Source organism: Pogoniulus pusillus, chromosome 32 (assembly GCF_015220805.1).
Source record: "Pogoniulus pusillus isolate bPogPus1 chromosome 32, bPogPus1.pri, whole genome shotgun sequence".
Lineage (NCBI taxonomy): Eukaryota > Metazoa > Chordata > Aves > Piciformes > Lybiidae > Pogoniulus > Pogoniulus pusillus.
This window is the reverse complement of record NC_087295.1, coordinates 1073264-1099679: the sequence shown is the minus strand read 5'-3', so window position 1 is coordinate 1099679 and position 26416 is coordinate 1073264. Positions and strand designations below refer to the sequence as shown.

General features: G+C 51.0%; 2 protein-coding genes across 2 annotated transcripts in view; one reads left to right on the top strand and one right to left on the bottom strand.

Annotated features, from left to right (window-relative positions):
- The window catches only part of ULK4 (unc-51 like kinase 4), a 114746-nt gene extending 111884 nt beyond the window's left edge, over positions 1-2862 (top strand). Inside the window, exon 37 of the mRNA XM_064169733.1 lies at positions 1523-2862. Coding sequence (XP_064025803.1) covers positions 1523-1616 — 94 coding nt within the window. The 3' untranslated portion in view covers positions 1617-2862. The remainder of the gene's footprint in view (positions 1-1522) is intronic.
- CTNNB1 (catenin beta 1) lies at positions 2612-24676 on the bottom strand. The gene is made up of 16 exons (XM_064169732.1): positions 24450-24676; positions 10537-10594; positions 9854-10081; positions 9473-9726; positions 9148-9386; positions 8859-9060; positions 8429-8573; positions 7895-7998; positions 7476-7814; positions 7089-7247; positions 6186-6305; positions 5943-6093; positions 5734-5855; positions 4691-4751; positions 3739-3959; positions 2612-3442 (listed from the first exon to the last, which is right to left on the bottom strand). The coding sequence occupies exons 2-15, from the start codon at positions 10547-10549 to the stop codon at positions 3751-3753; spliced, it is 2346 nt and encodes a 781-aa protein (XP_064025802.1). The 5' UTR covers positions 10550-10594; positions 24450-24676; the 3' UTR covers positions 2612-3442; positions 3739-3750.
- Between the last annotated feature and the right edge of the window lie 1740 nt (positions 24677-26416).

Here is a 26416-nt window from a genome sequence, read left to right as displayed (position 1 = left end):
CTCTTTGAGTTGGTGGGGCAGGTGTTTGGGAAATGGAGCAGAGCTCCTCCCTGCTCTGGGCAGGGTGTACTTTGTGGGAAGGAAGGGACAGTGAACATAAGGAGATGCACACCAAGAACTAACCTCACCTGTAGTGGGCTCAGGCACTGTCAGCTTGGCAATGTGTGGGCAGAAGCTTGGGGTTAGCAAGCTCCCCCCCCAGCTCCAGCTGAATGGCCTCTTTGTTCCTGGAGGTTATGGGTTTTCTGCCCTCTCTCCAGATTCCCTCACGTGGCATTCTTCCCAGACTATTCCCTGTGACCTAATAAACCTGGGCTCCTCACCCTGGGCTTGAACCCAGTGAGGAAGCCTCTGTGTCTCTTGCAGCACTGGAAATGTCTTAGTGAAGGTCCTGGACCTCAGCCATCCTCTGGGTAGCCTGAACTCCCAGGCCCCTCCACCCACGTGTGGCTGAAGGGAGCCAGGAGTGGTTTTGCTTTGCTTATTTGTTACCAACAGGTTTCTCATCTTTGGCTCTGCCTGCATGGCAGGAGATGAGCCAAGCAGGCACGTGCCAAGAGGGCACTGCCTGGGCTGCGAGCTCCTCAGTGCTCTCCTGCAGCTGTGGAGCAGCCATGGAGTGCCAAGCTCCACCTCTGAGGCACAGGCAGCTTTCAGAGCGCCACAACCAACCCCTTCTGCTTAGCAACCAAATGGAGCCAAACCTGCACTTCAACATGCAGCCTGATAGGGTCATTAGGCTGAGAAATACCTTGAAGTCCAACTGGTAACCCAGCCTGTGGTGGAATTGCCTGATAATCCTGGAATGCCAGGAGGTGGGAGTGTAGCCTATTCTCTTTCAGTGAGCAGTCACCAAGATGAGTTCAGGTAAATAAAGGGTCTGCTTTAGACTGCTGCACGTTGAGCTGGTGGCTCCCAGAGTGTGGACCCAGCAGCAAGTGTCCTGCCTAGCTCTGTGCTACCCCGAGCCTCCAGTGTGGCAGCAGCAGCAGCTGAGCAGGGTACAGACTGATTTGCTCCCTCATGCCCTTCCCAAGGGCAAGGTGAGGACTGGGAGTCTTTAAGAAGCAAGGCTTGTTTCTGTGGCCTAGCAGTGATGTGAGAGAGCCTCAGGTCCAGTGCTAGGAAAAAACTAGCCATGGTTGGAGCAGGATTAGCCAAAATGAGTGACAAGCACTGAGGTGGTGAAGCAAAGGGTCACACTGTAACCTGCATAAGGTAGGCAACACCTTGAGCAGCACTGCAGGGTGAAGCCGGAGAGGGGCCTGGAGCCGTGGTAGGGAATGAGCAACGCACTCTTGTGGAAGAGCTGGGAGTCAGGCAGCAGCTACTGAGGTAAGCTGGGAGTGGGTGCCACAGACTGGCAGCATCACTCCTTTTGGTAACTGCCACCACACGTGTGGAGCAGCCAGGAGCTTCCTGACGCTCTGTAAGCTTTCCAGCACAGGGCAAGTCCAACGTGGATGCTGAAGTGTTTCCCTGAGCATGTCTAATGGGTGCTGTCACTGGCTTTAATCTCCAGCTCTCAGGCAGATGGTGCTGTGGCTTCCCTGGCATTTGACATTCTGAGGCTGGCAAGATGTGAAAGTGCCCAGCTGCCAAGTGCCCACTGCTGACCAGCCTGCAGGAACACACAGGGGCTGGGGTGCTGTGCCGCACCTCAGGCCTGCAGAACAGCTTCACCTGAGCGCAGCGTGAAGAACTGAGCTACAGGTAGGGGTAGGAGGTGTGTGTGTGGTTGTGGTGTTACTTGTTGGGGCAAGAGCTGAACACTAGTTTGGGGTTTGGCCTTGGTTACTACTTGCCCTTGCTGGCACTACATGATGTAGTTCAAGCCTGTGGCAGCCAATAAAGAGCAGTTATTTCACCCCAGAAAGCAGTCACTGCTTGGATCTCTGGGAGCTGTGTTTATCTTGTGGAGGAAGGCTGTGACTGGTCCCCTTCAGGGCTCACCTGCTGCCTATGACTGGCATAAGGCCTTTCTCTGGGGGATAGCCTTTGTCGTGCACTCCCAGATCAGGCTGTGGGGATGCAGGGCAGGTTACTTAGATCTGGTTTTTACCTGCTTTGGTAAGCCTGTGTGGGCTGCACTGGTGGAGGCTCCTGGTCAGCTGCCCATGCTCCTGGCTGAGCTCCTCTTTGGAAAGAGGCAAGATGCTGAGCCTGGCCCTTTGCCACTCAGCCCCAGGAGAAGCTGATACTCCTGGGAGGGCCCTGTAGAGCCAGCAGCTGCCAGTGGGTGAAGAAGGAAATTCTTGTCCCCGGCATGCAGCATTGCTCAGCCTGGTGCAGGGACCACTTCTTCCTTAGTGTTTGCTCCTGAGAGCAGCAGCTGCCTGGTGCAGCCTCCTTGAGAGCTGCTGCTGCCAGCCAGCCTTGGACAGCCCGTCTGCAGCCCAGAAGGAGGTGAGCAAATAAGTGCCCTGCTTTGCCCTTGTGCTGCAGGGACTCGTTCTGTCTTAGAGCTGCAAGAGCTGGAGTTAGGAACAGCAAAGGGTCCTATGGCAGTGGCCCTAGGGTGCAGCAGTGCCCGAGTGCAGTTCTGGCCCCTTTTCAGAACACTGCTGGCACCCAGCACCACCTCCTGCTCTGAAAGAATCTGACACAGAGCGAAGTAAAAGTTTACTTTAATTCTGAACCATTGTATAACTGCATTTGTCTCATGAAGCATCTGTATCACAGCAGGCTACAATAACTTTGGGATAAAAGGCAACTGGTAAACTGTCCAATACAAGGTTCCAAAGAAACAGTTCTTACTGGCCCCTACCCAGACATATCCCAGATAAAGTTTTTGATCAAAAACATGAAATAGATCCACCTGCTTATTTTAAGCATATTAAAAAGGAAACTAATTGGACCATTTCTATTTGTCTAGTTTTTGTTTTTTATACAAAAAGGCTACACAATGTTACACTTTATTCTGAGTACAGTTAGAGCGGTTATGAATTAGTGTTCTACACCTTTACTCAATCCTTAAAAATCAGAAACTGCAGGAGCATATTCACTATAACTTAATACTACCAGAGACTGAAAAGGAAAGAAACAACCGAAAAACAAACAAAAGAAACAGAGGAGAACCCAGAAGTCCAACCTAACAACAGTTACTGCGAGAAGAAAGGCTACTCCCAAAGCAAGCAAGGTCAGTACCATTACAGAGATTTAAAAAAAATAGTAACTTTTTAACAAGCAAGGCTAAGGTTTGATCAGTTCCATCTTGCAGTTCATTCTTGTGCACTCTTCCTTCCTTGAGTCACTCCCAAAATCCATTTGTATTATTACTCCTCGACCAAAAAGGACCAGAACAAAAAGTTTACTTCAATTGTTCCCATAGGAAACTCAGCTTGGTTAGTGTGTCAGGCACTTTCTGAGATACCAGCCCACCCCTCGAGCCCTCTCAGCAACTCTACAGGCCAATCAACGCAAGGTCAGTCAGATGATACAGCTGTGGAGAGAAGAGAGACAGGCGTCAGCACCGCCCGCGCCGCAGCCGCCTCCGCTCCCCTTCCAGCACGTTCTAAGCCTGCGTGAAGCTGGAGCACAAGACAGTGCAGTTAATCACTTCCACACCTCACGGCAGAAGGCAGTTGGGAGTGTACTGCTGTGTTCCCAGAGCGTGCAGGCACTGCTCTGGCACACGGGGACTCAACGGAGCCAAGCCCGCCCTGCCAACCGAGTCCTCAGGCCATCATCTGCTCTGCTCTCTGCTTGGGTTTGAAATTCAAGGTTGGAGCTTCTTACCTAAAGGATGATTTACAGGTCAGTATCGAACCAGGCCAACTGATTACTGTCACCTGGAGGCAGCCCATCCATAAGGTCCTGGGCATGGCCAAGATCTGGCAGCCCATCAACTGGGTAGTCAGCACCGGGGTGGTGGCCACCCATTTCATGTTCCATCATAGGGTCCATACCCAAGGCATCCTGACCGTAGCCGCCCGAGTGGAAAGAACGGTAGCTAGGATCTAAGGAAGTTAAAGGTGGCAGAGGGAAAAAAAGCATAATGTTAACAGATGTTAGAGGCACCAGAAGCTGCAAGTATCAGTGTGTGAGAAGGCCTCTGTAGCCATCTAACTCTTTTCTAGAGTTCAGCCAAGTCCAACACAACCTGTTGCCTGCCCTTGGTGGCTGTTCCCTTGTTGGAAACAGCCTTCCAGTAGGGTTCTGCAGACAAAGCACACTGCAGGCAGAAGCACAAGCAGAGTCCAGCCAAGCCATTAGTCTGCATCGTCAACACCACTAAAACTCAACACCACTGCAGCAGAACCAGGCTCTGAGACTGGAGACTTGCTTCTGAGAGCCAGGTCAAAAATAGCTGAGAGCCCTCAAGAGATGGGCTGGCATTCAAATCTGCAGCCATCTGCAGACTGAGACACTCAACAGCAGCCTTTTAGTTTTAAAGAGAAACTGCACTATTGGGATTGTCTATTCCATTTGTACCAAACATGGAAGATGTCTGGAAGCTCAGGGGGGAGTCTCCCACAGGGCTCACAGCACAGAGCACCTTGCACACTGGGTGCCGGCAGAGATGCTGTACAAAGTGGTTATTTGAGCTGGCAGCTCCCCCTCTGCCCATTGGTCTGCAACACCTCACTGAGGAGCAACTCACTTTTGGCTCACTTGCAGTTCTCCTTTAAAATCTCTGCCTTGGCTGAACCCAGGGGAAGCCTGGCCAAGGGGAACAGAGCAGACCTACCATCGGGGCGGTATCCGAGGGGCTCTCCCTGGGCGCCAATGTCCAGTCCGAGGTCTGCCGTCTAGGTAAACACAGAGGTAGAGAGCAGGCTTAAGAGCAGGGCTTTGGGCCAGCACTACTCAGCCTGTGCTTAAGACGTTTTCAAGCCTGCCCCAAATCCCTTTTTAGTCCCTTTTCTGCAGCAAGTGCTGCAGCGCAGCGCTTCCCTGAACAGGAAATGCCTTTCTCTAGGTATCTGCATCCAACAGCCAGGCCCAGCCATGGGCAGCTCCAGCTCACAGTAGGAAAGGTCCTGTTTAGGAGTGGCAATGATGGGGCAGGCCTAGGAGCATTCCTCCTCAGGGAGGTCTGTCCAGCTCCAAGTTCAGAGATTCCCAAGCCAGCAGCAGCTTTTTAGAGTCCCTAAAGGCTCTCTCCTAGCTTGCCCAATTCCAGAAGTAGCTGCCTGGAATGATGCAGCTGCCCTGCAGGCAACCTCGGCAATGTTTCAGTTCAGCCTTTCTTCTGACTGCAGTAGTCACAAAGTTTGCCCAGAGAGCAGAGCACCGAGACAGCACAAATCAAAGGCTGCTGCCCTTTACTCAGTACCTGCTCACCAGGCAAGGGCAGAAGCCCAGCTCATCTGAAGTATCTGGCCTTAAGAGGCACTTAATGCGAGCTTCCCTTTGCCCCACACACAGATTCTGTCCTGCATGGTCGGTGTGAGAGGGGCCTTGCAGGATGTTTTGTGTTCATGCTTCCCTCACTGAGTTTTTGCACTTGGAGTTCACTGGGTTCTGACATGCAGCAGAGACTTGCACAAAGCTCTACTCTACAGCTCTGCTCGCTAATGGTGAGTTATGAACAGCAGTAGCAGCGAAGGGGTTGCTCCTATCTGCAAGGGAAGCAGCAGCTCTAAGGTTGCTTGCCATAGGTTCACTGAGCCTCAGCATCTGTAAGGATGAGAGGGGGTACAGCTAGGCCTGTTTTCCTGATGGCAGCTACATTTCACTGCTGGAAGAAAGGTCTCCCAGGAAGCACTAATCCAGAAGAGCACAGCTCACCTCATTCCAAGCCATGGGCTCCGTGCGGAACAGGGAGCTTGTCAGCTCAACCGAGAGCCGCTTCTTATAGTCCTGGGGCTTGTCCTCGGACATCCTGAAGAGCACTGCAGCTGCATAGGTTGCTGTCAAGAGGAGGAGTCAGCTTAGCAGAGGTTGGGTCTTGGGAACTTTTGTAACAAGTACGACCCCTGTCTTTAAAGCTCACTTACCAACGCCCTCATTCCTAGAGTGAAGCAGTTCCGTTAGAGGGGCGGTTGCACCTTCAGCTTCAATTGCTTCAGCTGCTTCCTTGTCTTGAGCCAATTCACAGAGCACCCCTGCAGCTACTCTCTGGATGTTCTCAATGGGAGAGTACAACAACTGCAAGCAGAACAGAGGGGTTCCGTTAGCCCTTCAGCACAGGAGCCCTTTTCCCAGTCCAGACGGGGGCACTGCCTGGAGCTGCTGCTTACCTGCACGAAGAGAGGAATGGTGTTGAGGCCCCTGATGACGATCCGATTGTGAACGTCGCGTGCAAGGATGTGCAGGGCTCCGGTGCAGCCCTCAACTATCTCCTCCATGCGCACACCCTCCTGGGTAGGGAAAGAGGAGCTTTTGTCAGGTCCTCTTGAGTGACTGCCTGAAAGCTGACCAGCCTGGCAACAAATCAGACCCCCTCCCTGCACATCTCCTTCTCCCAGCAGGACTCATGCCCACACTGCTGCTGGCTTTCAAAAAGAAGATGCCTGCTAGGAGCCAGCTTGGTTCACCCAAGTGAATTCAGTAAGTGAAGCATCTCAGGAGAGCTCCTCTCACTGTTTCCACCGTTTCAGTGCACAATGAACTCTGTCTGCCAGCACCAGCTCATCTTCCCTCAAGCTGGACTGGCTTGGCAGTTTACTGCAGAGAGGCCCCTCCTGCCTCTGCAGGTGTGAGCTTCACTCCTGGATTAGTGGGCTTTGCTAAGGCAACTTCCCCTTTGTTCATGTGTTTGACAGGAAAGTAAACACAAAACAATGAAAACAGAAAAGCCCAAGACTGACCCTACCACACCGACCTGGCACTAAACAGGGAACAGAGGGCCAGGGCCTGTACAGCTCCTGAGTAGCTTTAAGCACGCTTGAGAATACAGAACAAGTTGTGATAGCCTTCTTAAACCCGAGCTTCAGAGAAGGGCGAGGCAGTGCTGGCTCCCTGGTAGAGGACTGCTTGCGCCAGAGTAAGCAGTTTGTGACCTACATGGTTCAGAAGCTCAGGAGGTTCTGCAGTAAAGCAAGAGCCAAGGTGTGTGCATGCTTAGCTAAGAGCCCTGTGGGTCCAACAGGACGGTCGGCAGGCAGCTGGCACGGCTGGGCTCCAGCGGCACAGGCACTTACCACGAACTGCTGCTGCGTGCCGCCCATGGAGGTGCGCCGCTGGGTGTCCTGGTGCGCTCTCACCAGCAGCTGCACTAGCCTGGGAATGGCTCCTTGCTCGCGCAGTGGAGCGTGGTTGGCAGGGCACAGTGCCAGGTTGCGGATCAGCCCCACTGTGGCCTGCAGGTGGGAAAGGGGTGGAGAGGAAAAGGTCATGGCGGTGCTGGCTGGTAGCAGTTCCTCCTTGCCCTCAGCTGATCCCAAGTACCCACAGCCAAGAGACAACACCAAGCTGCTCGGCTGCAGCAGCTTTCCCCATCAGACCACTTACAGACCCCAGCCCCCCGGGTAGAGAGTGGCATTACAAACGCCATTCCTCAGAGCTGAAAGCTGTTTGCCATCCCTTACCTTGATCAGAGGCCAGTGTGAGGGCGGGTGCAACAGCTTCACCACCACCGGGAGCCCGTAGTGCAGGCGCACCGCGTTCTGAGCCATCTCAGCCTCCTGGTGCCTGCTGGTGAGGTGCCGCAGCGCGCAGATGGCAGGCTCGGTGATGTCCTCCCTGTCTCCGGCCCGAAGCACTGTGCGCACAAGAGCCTCGATGCCACCCACCTGGCACACCATCATCTTGTTCTTGTAGTTGTTGCAGGTAAGGTTAGAAAGGATGCCAGCGGCACAAGTCACAACGTTAATATCATCTGACCCTAGAAGCTGAACCAGAGTTCCTAGAAGGCCTTCCATGCCCTCCTGCAAGAGAGAGGGAAGAAGGAGTCAGACTCTTCCACTGTGCTGGCTTCTGACCCTGCTCACTTAGAAGAGCCTCTTACCTGCTTTGTGGCAGCATCCGACAGATTCCTCAGAGTCCAGAGACAGTTCTGCACAAGACGCTGGCTAGGATCGGTGAGGTGGAGTCCCAAAGCTTGCATCCCCCCTAGAAGGTGGCACAGATTTGACACCATTACTCAGGTGTTCACCTTGTGTACAGTCAGGTCCTTCTCTTCCTTCAAGTCCGAGTGCATCTCTCACAAGCTTCTGGATGTTTCCTGGCATTAGTATCATAGTATGGCTAGGCCCCAGCCCTCCAACACACATAAGCACAATCCAGGAGCCACCGTGTGACACTAGGCCTTTGAAATGTATGCATGTTCCAAGGGCTCCATTCTGGCAGTGCTCAGCCACTAAGCCACACAGTGAACTTACTCAAAAGCCCCTGCCATTTTACTTCTCTATACTAAAGACCTCCAAAACTAGTCACGGACCGAAGGGCCAGCCACCAAAGTTCAATCTGTCATGCTGGCAGCTTCTGCCTGTGTGGCATGTACAGATCCTCAAGTACCATTCAGCTTTTGCAAGGTACTTACCAGCCTCAACAATAGCAGGTTTGTTGCTGGAGCAGACCGACAACACCTTCAGCACTCTACTTGTGGTCCACAATAGCTTCTCATAAGTATAGGTCCTCATTATGTTTACTAGAGCCTGGGGTCCACCACTTGCCAGAATAATCAGCTGGAAGACAGCAAAAATAACTATCTGCTACTTCCTCTGCGTGTCAGAAGTAATAGCTGCTGGCTTACACCCACCACAGGTTACAGATCTCCAACACACTGTTCACATCTACTGCTGTGAGCAAGTTCCACAGTCCACTGGACACAAGACTGCAATTTCTGTGTCGCTCACCTCTTGCAAGGTCAGCGCTGGCTGGGCAAAGCCCAGTGTGGGAGATCAGCACAGAGGCACTGCTAGGCCCCAGGCAGCAAGCCTGCTCGTTTGAAGTGCTTCAGCGGCACTCACCTTACTTTCTTGATTGCCATAGGCTAGGATCTGCAGGCAGTCTGTTGTGATGGCCAGGAATTTGACATTTGTCTTGTTGAGCAGGGCCACCATCTTCTGCAGCCCACCAGCCAGCCGCACAGCCATCTTGGCCCCTTCCTGATGCAGCAGGAGGTTGTGAAGTGTGGTAATGGCATAGAACAGCACCGAGTCCACCGGGGACCTATGGAAGGAAGCAGTGCTGTTGAGCAGCTGTGCCTACCGGCACCTCCTCAAGCCCCGCCAAGTGCCATCCCAGCAGCGCACACACCCAAGCATTTTGACCAGAGCAGGGATGCCTCCCGATTTGAAGATGGCCAGCAGGCCTTCCCGGTGGTGGGAGAGGTTGTGCAGCGTCCCTGCGGTGCAGCGGGCCGTCTCCACGTCGTTCGTGTTCTGCATGGTGCGCACGATGGCAGACACCATCTGAGGAGACCGCATGATGGCATGGCGAGAGGCCTCCTTCTTGGACAGCTGATGCACCATAACTGCGGCCTTGTTCACCACCACCTGCAGAGCCGGGACACAAGCCGTCAGTGTGGAGCTCAGCCAAGAAACCCCCCGCACAAGCTACCCGAGGCAGAGGAGATGCTTGCCTGGTCCTCGTCGTTCAGCAGCTTGGTCAGCTCTGGGATGGCACGAGTCGCCAGCTCGGCATCATCTTGGTAGTTTATCAAGTTGACAACGGCGTGTTTCAGCATCTGGGAGGGCTCAGCCAGGCGCTGCACGTTAGTTGGGTGGGCAGCATCAAACTGCGTGGATGGGATCTGCATTCCCTCGTCCAGTGTTTCAGGGAACATAGCTGCCCGCACTCTCTGAGCTCTGGTCATTGCGTACTGGCCGTCGATATCTGAAAACCAAGGGCAGTCACCACCTCACCCCAGAGGGACACAGCTCACCGCCTAGACTGCCGGTAACTCAGCACGGGGAGTTCTGTACTGTCCTAAGCAAACCAGTGCAGTAAGAGGAGGCCTTACCAGCAACTTGCTCCTGGGTGAAGGACTGGGAGAATCCCTGCTCCCACTCGTATAGCACTTGCGTTGTGTCCACATCTTCCTCTTCAGGATTGCCCTTGCCGCTCAAGGAGGGAGCAGTTGTTGTGGCTCCGGAATGGATACCGGAGTCCAGATAGGACTGCTGCTGCCAGTGACTGACTGCTGCTTTTCTGTCTGGCTCCATTGCCATATCCAGCTCCATCAAGTCAGCTGCAAGAAACCATGGTTGGGCACAAAAGTTCAGTTACACCAGCACACATCAACCCTTCAAGGAACGACACAGCTTCTACATGAAAACAAACCGTTACAAACAGCTACCTCAACCCAGAGGCAGCACTGCAAGCAAGGGAGCAGTTCTGAAGTGAGGCTTTAAGTCAAAGCACTGCAGACATCTATAACCAAAAAGGCAGAGCCAGCACTGCTGTTGTGACTGCCTCAAGCCTACTACTTCAAAGTTCCCCTTTCCACATGCTGTTTGGCTATACTTAAGGGAGCCAAAATGCTTGGGATGACAAATCTGTTTGGCTGTTTGAGTTCCAGTGTAAGATACTCGTAAACACTGTAGTAGAGCAGGTATTATTCAGTCCAGGTGACTTAAAGAAGGGGAGCAAGAAGCCTGTCTAACTGCTCTGGATTCTTGTAACAGAAATTAATGCATTCTATACCTTGGGTTGCCATGTTCCTTGTGCTCCCAGAACTCTTTTCTGCTGCCTTTCAGAGACCCTACAAAAGAGCAAGGTTAAGACTAATTAAACACTAATCAGAGCTGGTTAAGGTTTCACATTAGAACACTGAATTGCAAACTAAGGCTTTGCACATCGTGCCACAGTGAGTAAATGCAGACACTAATTAGCAAACCCCCATGGGCACAGAAGGAGATGTGTTACCCAGACTCTCCCTGGCAGACTATGTAAGATACTCCCTTAACTGCAAGAGCAAAACCACAGCCCCAGAGATTGACCATCACAGAGCCCTTTTTTACTGCTCTGTGCCCGCAGAAAAGGCACTCCAGATGTTCAATTCCACAGCCTGGACATGTTGCAAAGAGAAGGGATCAGTGTCAGACTTCATGACCCTCAAAGACAGCTACTCTTAAGACACTAGCAAAGGCTACAAGGTATTTTTTCAGGGAAAGATGAAGCAACCATTTAAGACAAACTGCTATTATTTCAGCAGACTGAAAGACTACCTACAATTTAACCTACTCCTTTCCACAAGGAGAAGTTTCTCCCTTCACAAAACAGTTCTCCTGAGAGCTGAAGCAGCCTTGTGAACAGCTGCTCTCCTTCGGCTGTGTCAAGATACCTGGGGGCAGGACGCTGCAGTGCGGCGCAGATGTCCTACCAACGTTTCCAGAGTGCACCTCCATGCGATAGCATCAGGCAGCACAGCAGCATTTGTACCGGAAATATGTACCTGCCTTCGGTAACCCAGAAAGAGAAATTCAAGGCTACAGCTTCCCCTCCCTCCAGGGGGAGGTTGCTCTCTTCTCTCAGGTGGCCAGCTCCAGAACGAGAGGACACAGCCTCAGGCTGCGCCAGGGGAAATTTCGGCTCGAGGTGAGGAGAAAATTCTTCACTGAGAGAGTCATTGGACACTGGAATGGGCTGCCTGGGGAGGTGGTGGAGTCGTCATCCCTGGGGCAGTTCAAGGCAAGGTTGGATGTGGCACTTGGTGCCATGGTCTAGCCTTGGGCACTGTGGTAAAGGGTTGGACTTGATGATCTGTGAGGTCTCTTCCAACCTTGGTGATACTGTGATACTGTGATACAACAGGTCACTCCAAGCTGTCATGCTTTTAGTTTTGCTCACTCCCCTTCCCCCCACAGTCCAGCCCTGTTTTCAGCCCAGACACAGAGCCAGTGACAGCCTGTCCTGGGAGCTGGCCAAGCAGAAACATTTGTAGTGGGCAAAACCATCTCCCCCAACAATGGCTTTCAGAGTGCTGTTAGGTGTTAGATCTATGCCGATCAAAACATTCCTAGACAATGCAGTAAAGGCGAGCCGCTAATCTCTTTCAAGGCCAGGTCTGCAGCGGAGCACCGGGAGAAGGAGGCCCATGTGATGCTGTGTCGTGTAAAGACGGAATTCCCATTTCAAGTTCTCTTCAGCAGCAGCTTTCAGAAAACCGTAATTAAACAGAAGACAGGCCCGCAGTTTTAGGAGCCTCACTGAACAGACCAGGCAACTCTGAGGCAGGCTCCTATTTCACTGTCCCTGAGCCAGCTGCAGGGCAGTCCAGCAGCTTCTGAGCTGTCTCTACTTTGCTGTACAAATGCCAGCGCTGTTTGTCCTGACTCTGCACTCCCACGACTGTTGGCAGCAGCCCTGCTCTGGCTCTTTTAAAATGGACAGCAGATCTCCATCTGCAGCAGATTAGCAGCACTGAGCTGATTTAAGGCGCGGCACAACATACAGTGAGTACCCTGCTATGCTGCTGGAAATGCTTCAGTCCCTAAAGCAGTCCTACCCCACAGCCTGGAGGAGATTGGCCAGCTCCATCTACTCCTCAGTCTGCACAGAGCAGGCACTGTCACAACACTTTTTCCCAGTCCCTTGAACGCTGGATTTTCCCGACACACTGTTAAGAGGTTGGGAGTAGCAGTAGTAAGGGGTAGAGAAAACTAGGTCATGCTGCCAGCTGACCACAAGCACAGAAATTCTCCGAGTAGCTAACCTGGACAAGTGCCTCTACAAAAGCTCAACAGCTCCCTGCAGGTCACTCTCTCAGCCCCACTAACACCTTCCAACCAGGAGGAACTGGAATAACACCAAAAGGAAAACATGCTTCCTGGAGTCCCCACTAAGTCAGGCAGACCTCTCCAACCACTGGGCCATCCCTAGCTGCTGCACATAAGGTGCAATATGCTTAGTACTACAGCAGATCTCTTTCCACTGGAATTCTTCCTGTCTCCTACCAGAAGGCTACTGCTAAGCGGTCACCAAACCAGTGCTGAAGTTAACATACTGCCAGATGAACCAGCTGTGAGCACTGACGATGCTTTGAGCTATTTACTGCTACCTCAGATTCACTACCACACAAGGTTTGGGAACCAGGGTTATAATCTTTTCCCACTGTTGAAGTGTGCACATATGAAGGCAGCTGGCTTGCAGCAACTGCCCTCTGAAACACTTGTTTCAGTTTCAGCAGCCCGAAGAGATCAGAAGAGCAGCTGTACCATTAGGTACAACCCCACACCCCAGACTAGCCACCGAGCTGCAGCACAACTCCAAACGAGGGCTTAGGAGCATCTGCAAACCAGCAGCTGAGAACACTGGTTGTGTTCAGCACTGCACTGTCAGTCACACAGTAGTTGAAATGCTGACTTAAATCAGCCTCACAGCTGCACCTCACAGCTTCCAAGATCCTAACCTGCATTTCTTACCCTGTAACCCCCCCAGTCATTCCAGATAGCTTTTTTTATTTGATGTGAAATTGGTTTTAATCCTGAGAGTTCAAAATACCTGCAGCCAAAAGGTAGCCAGGGAAAAGCAGTACCTTACATCTGCTTGTAAGGCTTCTGCAACTGATACTCTCCCATTCTCCTTCCCTTTCTCTTCTCCTTTTGCAAAGGCAGAAACTGAATCCAGACAAGCTGCTGACTTTGTCCTACTGCATGTTATGGCCAAGGTTAACCACTACACTTGCAAAGGCAGCAACAACCCCAGACTAGCTACAAAAGTTTGTGGTGGTCATTTTAATGACAGAAAGGGGATAAATACTTGCAGGATGGGGGTGAGCTGGTGCGGGAGTGGAAATAACAATCCCCATCCTGCTAGCTAATTAATGAAGCATCTAGCAGGCTCCTTTAAATCAAGCTACTCTTGGCATTTACTGGAGGACACATGGCCAGTGACATTACATTGCCAAGATCAGCAAAACAGATCTTCATCAAGGAGAGACGCAAAGGACTGACACTTTACTAACAAGCCTTAGCATGACAGTGAGCTCCTGTAAGCCTCAGTAAAAGATTACCTGTTACTCAAGTCCAGATTTTGATAAAGATCCTGTTATGCAGAGGTTGATATGGATGCACGGCCAGGAGTCAAGGGACTGGTAGCTTCATAAAAACCTCCTCCTCCTCCCCATGTCACTCCCCACTGGTTTACCAGCAGCAGCACTGAGTCTAACCAGAAGCTGAGGTTTGTCAAACCAAGTCCTGCACTAGAGTGTATTGTGTACCACCAGCCCCAACCTTGCACTTGAGTTCTAAAACGCCCTGAGAAACACTTCTGCAAGCTTGGCGAGCCTAGAAGCTACATCATTCCAAGTACATTTCCAAGAATTCCAATTCCTTGGCTTTCAAAGGAATGAAAGGAGACTATTCTGATGAATAAAATCTAGCTATTGACTTCTGATTTTGGAGCAGGCTTAGGCACATGCCAAAGAAGGCAACAAGTCCACAGCATTTTTCTTCTTACAGAAGACAAGAACTATGAGTGTAGCCTACGGGAACATGACACACACAAAGAGAAGCCTTACATCTACCTGCCTGGGATAGCAAGACTACAACACATTTGCACCTCTGCTGCAGTTTATCAAGCCTAGACACACTTTCTTTGTCAGCTAAAGCAGTTTTTAAGCCTATGGAACAGGTCAGATCTGCAGCTTGCATTAAAGATGCATTCATCTTCTTTCAAGGTTGCTAGCTTCATCTTAACAGAATCCAGATTACATCTAACTGATCAGGAGTCCCCCTCCTCTTCGTAAGGCAAGTCAAGCAAAGTTTGCTAGTCTTCCAGAAATCTTTTGCTCAAAAGCAGCATTTACTAAACTTTGTGGTAGAAATCAGGACTGATAAATGCAATCACCATGACTCATTTAAAGGGAACACATCTACTGACCCTGTTTTCACACCAGGTGTCATCTAGGACAGGCTGAGAAACCACATCTTTAAGTTATCATCAGTGCTGGACAGTAACACAGAACAAGCACATCTTGGTCCTTGTGACAGAGCAGTGAAAAACACAGACAGTCCAAACACCAGTGAAGTAGGTGCACTGAGGAGGGGTTTCCTCCATGCAAACATTACCAAGGTGTTACTGGATGCATTCTGTGGCTCTAGTTTTCTAAGTGGTCTTGTTCCAGACAATGCATTTGCCTGTGTGTTTGCTTTGGAGACTCAGCAGGCAGAATACATAGACAACATCAGTTCTGCAACTACTAATACCAGGTAACTACAGCACTCACTCCTATGACCCAAGAACAGAAAGAAGAACTTGATGTAGCAGAAGCTTCTGAATTCCCACATTGTCCTCAAGTTAAGGATGTGAAAAATAAATGAATGAAAGGATTTATGAGTAATAATTAAATAAATAACTAAACACTGGAAGTTGTTGTTCTGTTTCCTAGAGAAGGAAGAAGGGGGAGGGGGAATCAGCCGAGTGAGACAATACTGATAGTGGAAACATGAAAGCAGGTTTCATGGTACAGAATCCTTTTCAGGCATGAGTGGCTGACCTGTCTCCTTCAGCAATTTTCACTCCAACCTGCACCACAGCTCTAAGCATTCTTGCAGCAGCAAAACCCAATGCTTTTAGTCTTAGGAAAACATGATCCAACTGAGACAGTCACTTCAATATTAATCCGGATGAGCACTAAACTCATTAACAGGAAGGCTAAAAAGTGTCTTCCTTCAAAGAGGGAAGCCTCTAATCAGTTTATACTTGCCTGCCACTTTCTAAAGTCTAGCTGAAGAAAATGTGGCAGCTACAGTTTGGGAGGAATTGGAGGAAGAAGCTACAGGTGAAAAATCAGGGAACTGATTTTTCAGACTGCATATCCGCAAATGGAAATGAGGATGGTACCAGTGAAAAGTGATGGTGCAGGGTATTTGCATTCAGTTTAATTCACTGAAGTCTAGCTTTGGATTAAGAAGTGAGATAACCCAGCAAGTTAAAAGGATTGTCATTCACTCTGTAGATCTCACTTTAATAAACTTTCATTTTGTACCTTTAAAGGTTAAACAAGTGCCAGATTTATGTTTCTTTAAGCATCAGCAATCTGTTGCAAACATTTAATTCCTTATGTAAACGTGAATAAAGTCCTCTTCTCCCATATCCTCCCAAGAACACAACTTTGAGGACTTCTGTATGGCTTTTATTGAACTCCTGAGCAAAGTATGTCTTATAGACAACTCTCAGGCCTTTCATGTATCAGATGCTTCTGAGAGATCAGTCCTGAAAGTACAGGTTCAGTGCTTAATGTTTTAAGAGATTATAAACTTGCTACAGAAGTAGAGTTGGTGTTTAGTTTAATATAAAGAAGATACTGTAGTGAACAGCACTCCCATATTCTATGTAGCAGCATTTGCAATCCCCAGTCACCTTGTCCACCAGCAGGAATGGCTGTGTGCAGTGAGTGGAGATCACTTTCAAGCTAAAGTTCTATGCAAATATTAGAGGGCCTTGATTACTGTGAAATTAGTCACCAGTAGTGATTTGTGGATTAGTGATTTCAATTCTTCCAATCCCTCCTCACACCAGCAGTTCAAGGACCTGGATGAACAAAACCTACTCTGACACTCGTTGGAAACTGGCTCTCAAGTAATAGTTTGGGGGGCTGTAAATTACCATGGTAATCAAAGCTATGGACCACCTGGATGGTTTTGGAGACTGTAAAGTGACTCTGCCCCTTTATCTATACCAAGAATCTGCTTCCTGCATATTGCAGCTTAATACTAGGTACAGATACCTTCTTGTAGGTCACAGTATCATCAGGGTTGGAAGAGACCTCACAGATCATCAAGTCCAACCCTTTACCACAGAGCTCAAGGCTAGACCATGGCACCAAGTGCCACATCCAACCTTGCCTTGAAGTGCCCCAGGGACGGCGACTCCACCACCTCCCTGGGCAGCCCATTCCAGTGTCCAATGACTCTCTCAGTGAAGAACTTTCTCCTCATCTCGAGCCTAAATCTCCCCTGGTCATCTGAAGGTGTCCCAGGTAAGTAACTTACACGGTACATAACGTCAAAAGGACACAAGCCAAACCATGGAACCAACTCTGAAAGTAAAACACAGTATGAGTTTTCAGAGCTCTAAAATATTTGTCTTGTGTGTTAAGATGACAGAAACCCTCACTGTAGCCTTCACTACCACCTCAGAAGAAACACCACAGCAAGAGGTGGAGGAGCACTGCCATATTTAATTGTTTTGCCATGATGTAGCAGCATCAACTACTTCAGTAGTGGTGTTGGAAAAGAGAGGTACCGATAATCTTAACCTGCATGCCACAGCACACACGCACCCCCCAGAATCCAGCTCACTGATCTCAGACTGCACAGAGCAAACTCATTCATAAACCAACCCACAACAACTGCTCTGGTCGTGTCCCTCAAGCAACATCATTCCATCCAACCACTAAGCAAGAATCCTCACTCCAGTGATAAAGTCAATACCCTGTGTAATCCAAGCAGATCAAATTTATCCAAGCTAGAATACTTCAGGCAATGCATTCTACTGCTGCCTGCAGAGAGGCAGAAGATCCCTTGCAAACAGCAATATGTTCTAATTCAGATTTAGGCAATCAGATCACAGTCAGTTTGACTCTGAGCCCAGAATATACAACAGTTTTAAACTGCTCTTTAAAGTATCTTAACAATGAGAGCTGAAAGTCGAAGCTGTTTCTCCTATCGAACATTCTCAATTCAGAAGCCTCAATAGTATCTGCTTTCCTGACCTCAACGGTTGTAACTTCCAAGCTTTAAATATCCTTAACACAGGCTGAAGAGGCAACAAACTGAGATAAGGCAGAGAATTAAAGTGGAGGAGGGGTATTTGATAACACACATCTGCCAATGCTCACTGCCAGTAACCTCAGCTTTCAGCCACTGCCTTTTGCTGCTTCATTTCCACTTCCATTTTTCCTTCCTTCAGGCACCCCAGTTCGCTAGTACACCAATGGTTTGGGCCCTTCAGCCTTTGCCTTCTGCCTCAGGAATGATCTTAAAATCCCCTTTCATAGAGGCAGAAAGCCTCTCTCCACTAGCTTTTGGGAGGTTATATAAGCTCATCTGATGCCAAATCACAAAATAAAGTGTTTTGCCGATTTTCAGCCACCTCAGCAATCTAAGACCAATTAAGAGCAGAGAGCAGGGTTTCTATTCACATGCTCATTACCTAAAGCAAACAGCATGCAAATATTTTTGTTCTTGCTAGACTTCTAAGTTGATTACAACTGCTAAATGGAACTGAAGTGCCGGCATCTGGTAGCCTTGGCTAGACTAGCTGTATTAAAAGAGGATGTACTCCTCACAAGAGGTCTACTGAAGTAAGGACTCAGGTTGCAAGGCCAGGAAACACGAGGCTTATCTTTGAACTCATGCAGCCTTAAGAGCACAAGGCACAGGAGGGAAACCAACAGCAGAGCTGTAAGGCTGCTTTCTACCACACCTCCTTAGGGCCGGAGCACCCCAGTGTTCTAACCCTGCAGGACACTTGCTCACCCCCAACTCCAGAATGCCACACACAACACAGGCAGTTCTGCTCGACCAGTGAGCAGCAACTTCAACCACTGACCAAGATGGATCAGAAATGGACTTTGTGAGCTTTCGCTGCCAGATGGGATCATCCAGCTGCAGGCACTGCGTGCTACTGAAACGCACTCGGAGCAACTAACACAGCAGTTAGGCACTCACAGCTTGTGTGATTAGTCAGGTCTTCACAGGCACTAAATGTTTAAGTGTCGTTTTGAAACCAACCCATTTAAAGTTTCAATAAAGTTAACACTGGTCTGCTGGCCACTGCCAGCCAAAAAATGCTTGAGATAACTCATCTGTAACAAGGTGAGAACCTGGAGAATTCACAAGCACATCAGGTAAGTTACTAAAAGAGTAAGGAAGTTCACCTGGGCACTGATCTACACCACCCTTCTATGAGATGACCTTTCCAACTTCAGAACCTGGCAGGAAGCCTCCCAAGGAAATTGAGCTGGCAATATCACATAGAGGCTTTGCAATAGCTTTGATGCACTCTCTTTTACTTTCGGACAAACACTGTAGAGAAGCTTTGGTGGAAATTCCATACTGATACCTAGAGATGTCAAACGGTACTTACAAGCAGTTAGCAACCTACTGACATAATTACATACAACTATTGGAGGTGCCCCACAGAGGCTAAGGCTGCCAAAGCCACATGGCAGAGCACATTAGGCAACTGTCAAGACCACACACACCTTTTCACAGCCCTGTACTCTCTGCCACTGAAAAGCACAGAATCACATCATCACAGAACGTTAGGGGCTGGCAGAGTCCTCGAAAGACCTAGTCCAAGCCCCCTGCCAGAGCAGGACCACTTGTATTGTAGCTGAAACCCCACAGCCCAGGATCTTGTCACTCCAGAGCTGTTAGTGTTTGGATCCACGGCACAATTACAAACATTCAGGATATGCAAGAGGTCTGTCAGTTCTTTGTGTTCGAAACTGGGGGCAAGCATCAGCGGCCTCTAACAAGACCTGCAAACAAAAAGTGGTCTGGCATCTGCCCTCTACGGAAATCTGTTTAAAAGCTATCTACAAGCAGCAGCTGTGCTCAAGCCGACAGAGACATGAGCAGGTCACGTTTGACAGCAACGGTGAGTATACTGTAACACTAGCAACACACGGATCACTTGTCCAGTAGGCAAGACTGGCTCCAAGCAGCCAGGGACCCATCTCTGCCCAAGAGAAGAGCTGATGATAATCTTTAGATAAGCGAGCCACTGGTTCAACACAAACCTGCCGCTGCACATCCAGCCTGAGAGGAAAAGCAACAATTCCACACAACGTACTGAGCAATCCTTTGGCTCGGGCTGCACTCAAAGACTGCTATGCCAGTTTCAGCTTTATGAATGTAATGCAAGTTCCTAAGATTACCAACCCTTAATTGTTTTGACCGACTAAGCACCACCAGCTCAGGCAAGTAACCTCCAAGCTAAGTCTCTTCTGTTCAGAAATGGATTTACTTGAGACCCTTTGGCCACTAGGCAAGCATTTCCAATCAGGGTTTCATGCAGCATTCATTAAGTTAGTGTATCTTATGGCTAGACAGTCCAGCAGTCTTATTATCACAGCCTAGAAAGTTCCCCCACCTTCTTTTGCAGGAATCTATACAATGCACAACTCTGTCTCAGCAATGAATGAGTGTTTCTAAGGTTTAGGTTGCTAGCAGCACTGTAATACTTGCACTGATTTGCAGCTCTCAGTCCAGGTGCCCCTACTTTAGCTACGCAAGACGTCTGTAAGTCGAGATGGCAGCAGCCAGGATCAAACCCTTTCAGTCTTACCTGGCCGCATTAAAACAAGCTGCTGTCATAACCATCTAGAGATAACATTCTGAAACTTAAATACTACACCACATTTCATTTAACACTAATAAAGTTCAGCAACAAACCACCGCCAGCTCCAACGCTTCCTGCCTGCTTCGTTTTCCGTGTCAACAAGATACTTAAGGGCTCTGCAGCCCTTTCTCCTCGTCCTGTACGTACCAAGATTGACATCCACTGTTACAGAAGTATCTTTCCTTCTCCTCTGCCTAAAACTTAAAACTTTCTTTTCCACTCTAATGAAGCAACACTTTAGCAAACCATCTCCCTTCCAAAACACTAACCAACCATAATCGTTTCTTCTTGGGCTGCAACCATGTAGCCAGCCCTGAACGTGGCTGTTAACCATTAACCTCCATGGTTAAAGAAACCCCAGCGATTAGTCATAATTGCACTGACACTAGGGAAATGCTCATAAATCTGAAAGAGGCTGCCTTTGCCCAACAGAACTACTATATATTTACAAACAGACACACCGACACTCCAAAAAGTACTGTTTAAGCAACAAGCATGCTAATGAGGTGTGACACGACAAGATGTCTCCTCAGCTCCCAGTTAATGACACCAAACTGACAAGGCGAGAGCCTTTATCGATATCTTTAAGACGTTAGGAGTTGTGGCCGCTGGAGGGCACCTACACTGCTGCCAGGACAAGACAAAACTGCTTGCTACAGTGGCTGCAGAGTTGGCAAACTACTCCGACCGAGACAAGTCTTTTAGCAAGTAAAGCAGCTTGGAAACGTCAGAAAGGCACACTGCATTTGCCAGCTCCGGCGAGACCCATCTAGCTCACACCGCCTGTGTAAAAGCAGCACCCTAAAACACTAGATTAACTCTTTCAACCTTTAAGGAATTCATGTCTGTTTAAGCAAGGCTCCAGAGTCGGTTTAGTATTAAGTAACACAGCAAGTCCTTTTCCTCTGCAATACCAATATTGTTTCCTAAAGCAACTTGGAACAGCAGCAAAAAGTTCTGTGATGAAAGCGGTAAAGCAACATCTGTCCCAGTACTCCCCAGGGCATAGAAAGCACAGGACACGTTTGCTTTCACGCTAAAACACTGCAAACAGACTCGAGGGCAGGCTGAGCTACAGGTACACTTGCTCACCTTATCCACCCGGATTCTCTGCAGACAGAAATGCCAGAACAAGGCTTCCAATAGCTCTCCCCCTTGCACTTGAAATTAATTGCCAGTGCAAAAAACTCCTCTGGCTCCTCATGAGGAAACAGGCCACAAAACACCAACACACTACCCTGGTGGGCTAGAGCCTGATCAGATTGCAGTAAGCTTTGTCTTGGAATCAAGTGCCAGAAATGGTTATTACAAGTTAACCACTGTCAGGCTACTTTAGCCTGCAAATCTAACTGATTCGGCGGGTGCCTAACATCACAGCACCCCAAAAGCAGTCTGCCAGCAGTGAACTAGAAAGCCAGTGACACTGCCCTGCCTGCCCGACCAGGACAACCGCTTTGGCTGGAGACAGGAACACTCACGTGCAGTGCTGGCTGCCAAGGAGCCCACAGAACGTGGCCCGGTGCATGCAGTACCGTGTCTGCATCCCCCAGCAAACCAAGGGGCCCCCAGCTTGCCAGTGGACGATGTGAGGACCCAAGGGCAAGCTTCAGCTGCCGTCACAGTTTCTCACGGAGCTTCATCAGGCTCCAGTGAAGTATGATGTTCAAGATAAGTAAGGTCGGTTCTGATTTTCTGCCAGGGTATGATGCCTACCAGAGTCATAGAACAAGTTTTGCTGCAAGCAACGGCATAATCACCGCCAGCCCTGTGTTACCAGCTTTAACTGCGAATTAACAGGAGAGATTTGCATTGCTGCTGCATTTGCACACCAGTCTGCCTGCTAGACATTTTGCAGGAACACCCTCAGCCACGACCGTGCACCCACAGACTGCATTTTATAAGAATGAAGCTTACAACAGCCCTGTTTGCTGTCCTGTTCTGGCCACTTCCCTTTCTACCTCTCAAAATACTGCAAAGTTAGTTCAGAAGGCTGCTAGTACTAACTTGTCTTAACACCTCAAGTTTCTGGATGCTGCGTTCGTAAGATGCTAGGGTGTAGAAGACCAACATTCATTTCACCACATCTGAAGGGCAGCCAGGTTTCACGGCCACAGGATTTGATAAGCCAGCTACAGAGACACCAGTCACAGCAAAATGCTGTGATGACAATCTTTAGATAACGTGAGCCACTGCTTCAACACAAACCTGCCGTTGCACATGCAGCTTGAGAGAAAAAGCAATGATTCCACACAATGTACAGAGCAATAGTAGGGTCTCTATGAAGCAGAAAGCCCAACCTGCTTATGGCTTTGCTACAGAAAAGCAGGCAAGAGTCGCTGAGGCTGTAACACAACATTTGACCAACTGACTTTTCCAATCAAGCTTCACTTTGTACCAAATCCCTGCTTTCAGAGGCCATTGTGCACTGCTTTGTCCCTTCTGTCAACATGTTTTTACTTATTTCTCCCCGAGTCTCTTTGAAACGATCAGCCGCACAGACCAACACGAGCATTCCCACGCCTCTCGGTTTATACCCGAGCAGAAAATACCTGAACGGTAGGACACTCCACAGGATTTCATACCGAATGGCTGAATTTAGAGAGCTTTGTCTGCACGACTAAGGAGCCTGATTTCCAGCAGTACCGGCCATCAGGCAATCGACACAGCAGCCACGTACCTGCAGCCGTCAGCACTTATTAGAAGTGCAAGAGATTAGCATCAGGTTCCTGAAATTCACGCTGCAGCTTCACCCCGCAAACGCCAGTAAGTTTAGTGCCGCTTTAAAGCCTCGCAGTTGTACCCTTTTGTCATTCAAAAGGAAAATCTGAGTTGGCAAGTTCTCCTCTGGTGCGTTTCAGTATCAGGAACACCCCGATCCTCTTTCAGGTAGTCGCCTGCCTTTGCTAAAGACTCGGCACATAAAGATCCTATTTGACTAAAACCCCTCCTTGATTTCTGTCCACCGACCTCAGCATACCAGCCCAGCCTCTTTCCATTCACCACTTGCATACTTTGGGGGATGGGAAGACCACAGATGTCTGGAATACACAGAGTGTCAGAACAATGGCTGCTCCACGAGAAAGAGATCAAGAAGTAGCTGATTACAAAGATCAACACTGCTATTTCTGAAGTCACAAGTTGCCCGTAGTACCCTCACAGCCTGCCTTTTCTTCACAGAAGGAATAATCTGCAGGAGAGGTTCTTGGGAAGAGATTCAAAGAGAAGCAGCCCGACGTCCTACATCAAGTTTCAGCTAGGGACGAGTCTAAGGTTTTGCTGGATGCAAGAGAGCTTGCTGTTCCAGGAGCAGCTACCCCGCACGACACAGAACCACCGAGCTTTGGGGTAACAAAGTAAAGAAAACGCAACACACCTGGAGCTCCCTGTTCCTCGGGAAACCAGAAACAAGAGTCCTATATCCTACCGTGAGTAACAGCAAGTTGCTTCACGCACCTCAGCAGTTTGGGGGGGTTGGAGCCGCCGCCGTGCCCCTAGGCCGGCCACGGAAGGCAGCAGGCGAGCCCCAGCACTACCCCAAGCCACTCGTTCTAGGACTCTGGTAACGTGGGTGTTAAAAACTTAATCTGATTGCTCCCAGCTCCGGGGAGCTTCATTTCGGCGACACCCAGAAGAAGCAGAACCTCTCCAGCAAATATGCATGCAACTAAATCCGAAAGCCCACAAGGCAACAGATTAGTTATCTCCCGCTGACTGCAGTGACCGTGATTAGTTCATTATATTCGGCACAAACAAACCCGGCCCCTGCTCTCTTCCCCTTCCTGCCAACAACGGTGGTCTGCAGCCCACCGGCCAGCCAGAACCTCCCCCCCGCGAGAGGAACACCGCAAAAAGGCAGGGAAGAGCCCCGGCCTCGGCCGCAAGCGCAGCCCCGGGTGGGCGGCTGAGACTCGCCTTCCCCGGCAGACCCCAGCAGCCGCCCCCTCGCCCCAGGACGAGCTACCCAAGAGACACCTCGGGAGCTGCAGCTGCCGCCTCCTACAAGCGGGCAGCTGTCCGGACTCCCAAAACATGAACCCTCTTCTCCTTTCCTGCCCTCCTCCGTCTGCCTTTCTCCCACACCACCACCCCCCCACCCCCCCCGGCCCCGTCCTTCCCGCCTCGGCGCCGGGCACACCCTGGACCCCACGGCGCTCGCAGGACGCAGCGCCCGTTCCCGCCCGCCCCCGGGCACCGGCGGCCGTTGAGGCAGGAGGACCCGGCCCAGATTCCCCCGAGTGCCCGTCGGAGAAAGCGACACTAACGTTACAGGGAGGCGAGAGTGCAGAGTCCCCCCGGGCTCCGGCTGCTGCTGCTGCCGCCCGGGCGATCGCGGTCTGGTCCGTCTTTTCTTCCTCGATCCCTCGCCACTACCTCCTCGCTCGGTTCGCTGCTTACGGCGGTGCTCCCGCCGCTGTCCTCCCGGGTGGAGACCGTACGGGGCGGCAGCGTTAGCCCCTTGCCCCAAGCGCCGCTGCTGCTCCCACCGCCGTACCGAGCGAGAGGCTTAAAATGGCGTCGCTCACAAGGAGCTTCTTATAGTGCGAGGCGGATTCGGCTGTATCCTGCCGCCGCGGCCGGGCCCAGCGCGCAGCATTCCACAGGCACCAGTGCACAGAGCAGGGGGAGGAGAAATAGTGCCCGGCTCCCAGCGCGGAGGGAGACGGAGAGCGGCAGCGCCCGGAGCGGCTCGGCGCGGGGAAGGCCGTGGCGGTGGCGTGGGGAGGCAGGGCCGGGCCGGGCCGGGCGGTGTAGGGGGGAGGCAGCGGAGCCACCTTGTTGTGGAGGTGGGGGAGAAGGAGCCGAGTCTTCGGCTGGGAGCGGAGTTGCTGCCTGAGGGTGGAGTAGAGGCGGCGGGGGAGGGGATGCAGCTGCAGGGATTAGTCCTGGGTGCTGCCTGGGGGGGCCGAAAGGCGAGCGCGGGGCCACCTCCCCGTTTCGTTTGGCGTCTCCTTGCCCGAGGATTTTGGTTTTGTTATTCTTTTTAAACGCACGCCACCGGCTGCAGCGAGACTCGTCCTCTCGAACGCCTGGCGCCAAGGCCGGGACCCAGCAATAGGAGCCCCGGCGCCCGCCGAGCTGCGCCTCGGCTCGGTGCGGCCCTCGGCTCGGTGCGGCCCTCGGCTCGGTGCGGCCCTCGGCTCGGTGCGGCCCTCGGCTCGGTGCGGCCCTCGGCTCGGTGCGGCCCTCGGCTCGGTGCGGCCCTCGGCTCGGTGCGGCCCTCGGCTCGGTGCGGCCCTCGGCTCGGCCATGCCTTGCTCTCGGCCGGGCTTGGCCCGAGCGAGCCCGGGAAGGTGGCGGCGGGGCCGGGCGGAAACGCCGCCGCGCTCTGCCCGGGTAAATATTTGTCAGGAAGCAGCCGCCGAAGAAAGTACCTCGTTGTGCAGGGGGTGTCTGCTGGGCTGGCCGGGGTTTTGTTAGTGGAACAAGCCAGCTTTCCTTTTCCCCCTCACCACCTCCTCGCCCCTCCACCGAGCCATACAAACAGGAAAGGGCTGCCGATTGCACAAGGTTTCCGCGGCGTGTGAAGGCAGGTCCGCGGCAGCCTCGTCCCCGACGTGCTCGGGCTTGCACGGCGAGATGCTGTGCAGACTCCCTGCCTGCACCGGCTTGCACTGCCGAAGCCTGCGGAGCGTGCAGGGGAGCAAACCTACACACGAAGCGGGGAGCGGGGTGTGCTTGTCAAACACCCACTGCTAGGGAAAGTAGGCTTGTTATTCACTATACACACGCACAACAGCCGGTATAAATTTGTCGCTGGCACTAACGGATGTTGGGGGTTGAATTCTTGATCCTACAGCCTCTTGCTCCCCACCAGCCTCCAGCTTCTGTGGTTCTTGAAGCACAGAGATGTGCGGTTCACGGAGGGGCTGCCTTTACACCTGTTTTCCTACTCGTATTTCGACTCGAGAAGGGACACTGGTGGTGTTTTTATTCCCCTACAGACCCCCGTTGATTTGTGGAGTACTGTACAATGGCAGACTAAAGGATTTCCACTGTGCTACTTGATTTTTGTGTCCATTGATTTCTTATCAATGCTTTTTAATACAGACAACTGCTCCAAATGACCAGGGAAAAAAAGCAATGTAGGGCTTGGTGTTCACAAACAGCCCCCTGAGCCTTGCAGGTGAAGCTGGCATGGGCGTCGGGCACAGCCCAGGCACAGGGCAGAGGTTCTGAGTCTGTGGGTTAGCTGTCGCTACAAAGCTGGCTCTAGGAAGGCAGTGGTCAT

Excerpts from the sequence above, each read along its gene's own strand:
- CTNNB1 (XM_064169732.1), bottom strand. Across the intron at positions 6,306-7,088 it reads GCACGCAGCAGCAGTTCGTG|GAGGGTGTGCGCATGGAGGA; the intron begins GTAAGTGCCTGT and ends TTCCCTACCCAG. Across the intron at positions 4,752-5,733 it reads AGCCCATGGCTTGGAATGAG|ACGGCAGACCTCGGACTGGA; the intron begins GTGAGCTGTGCT and ends GTGTTTACCTAG.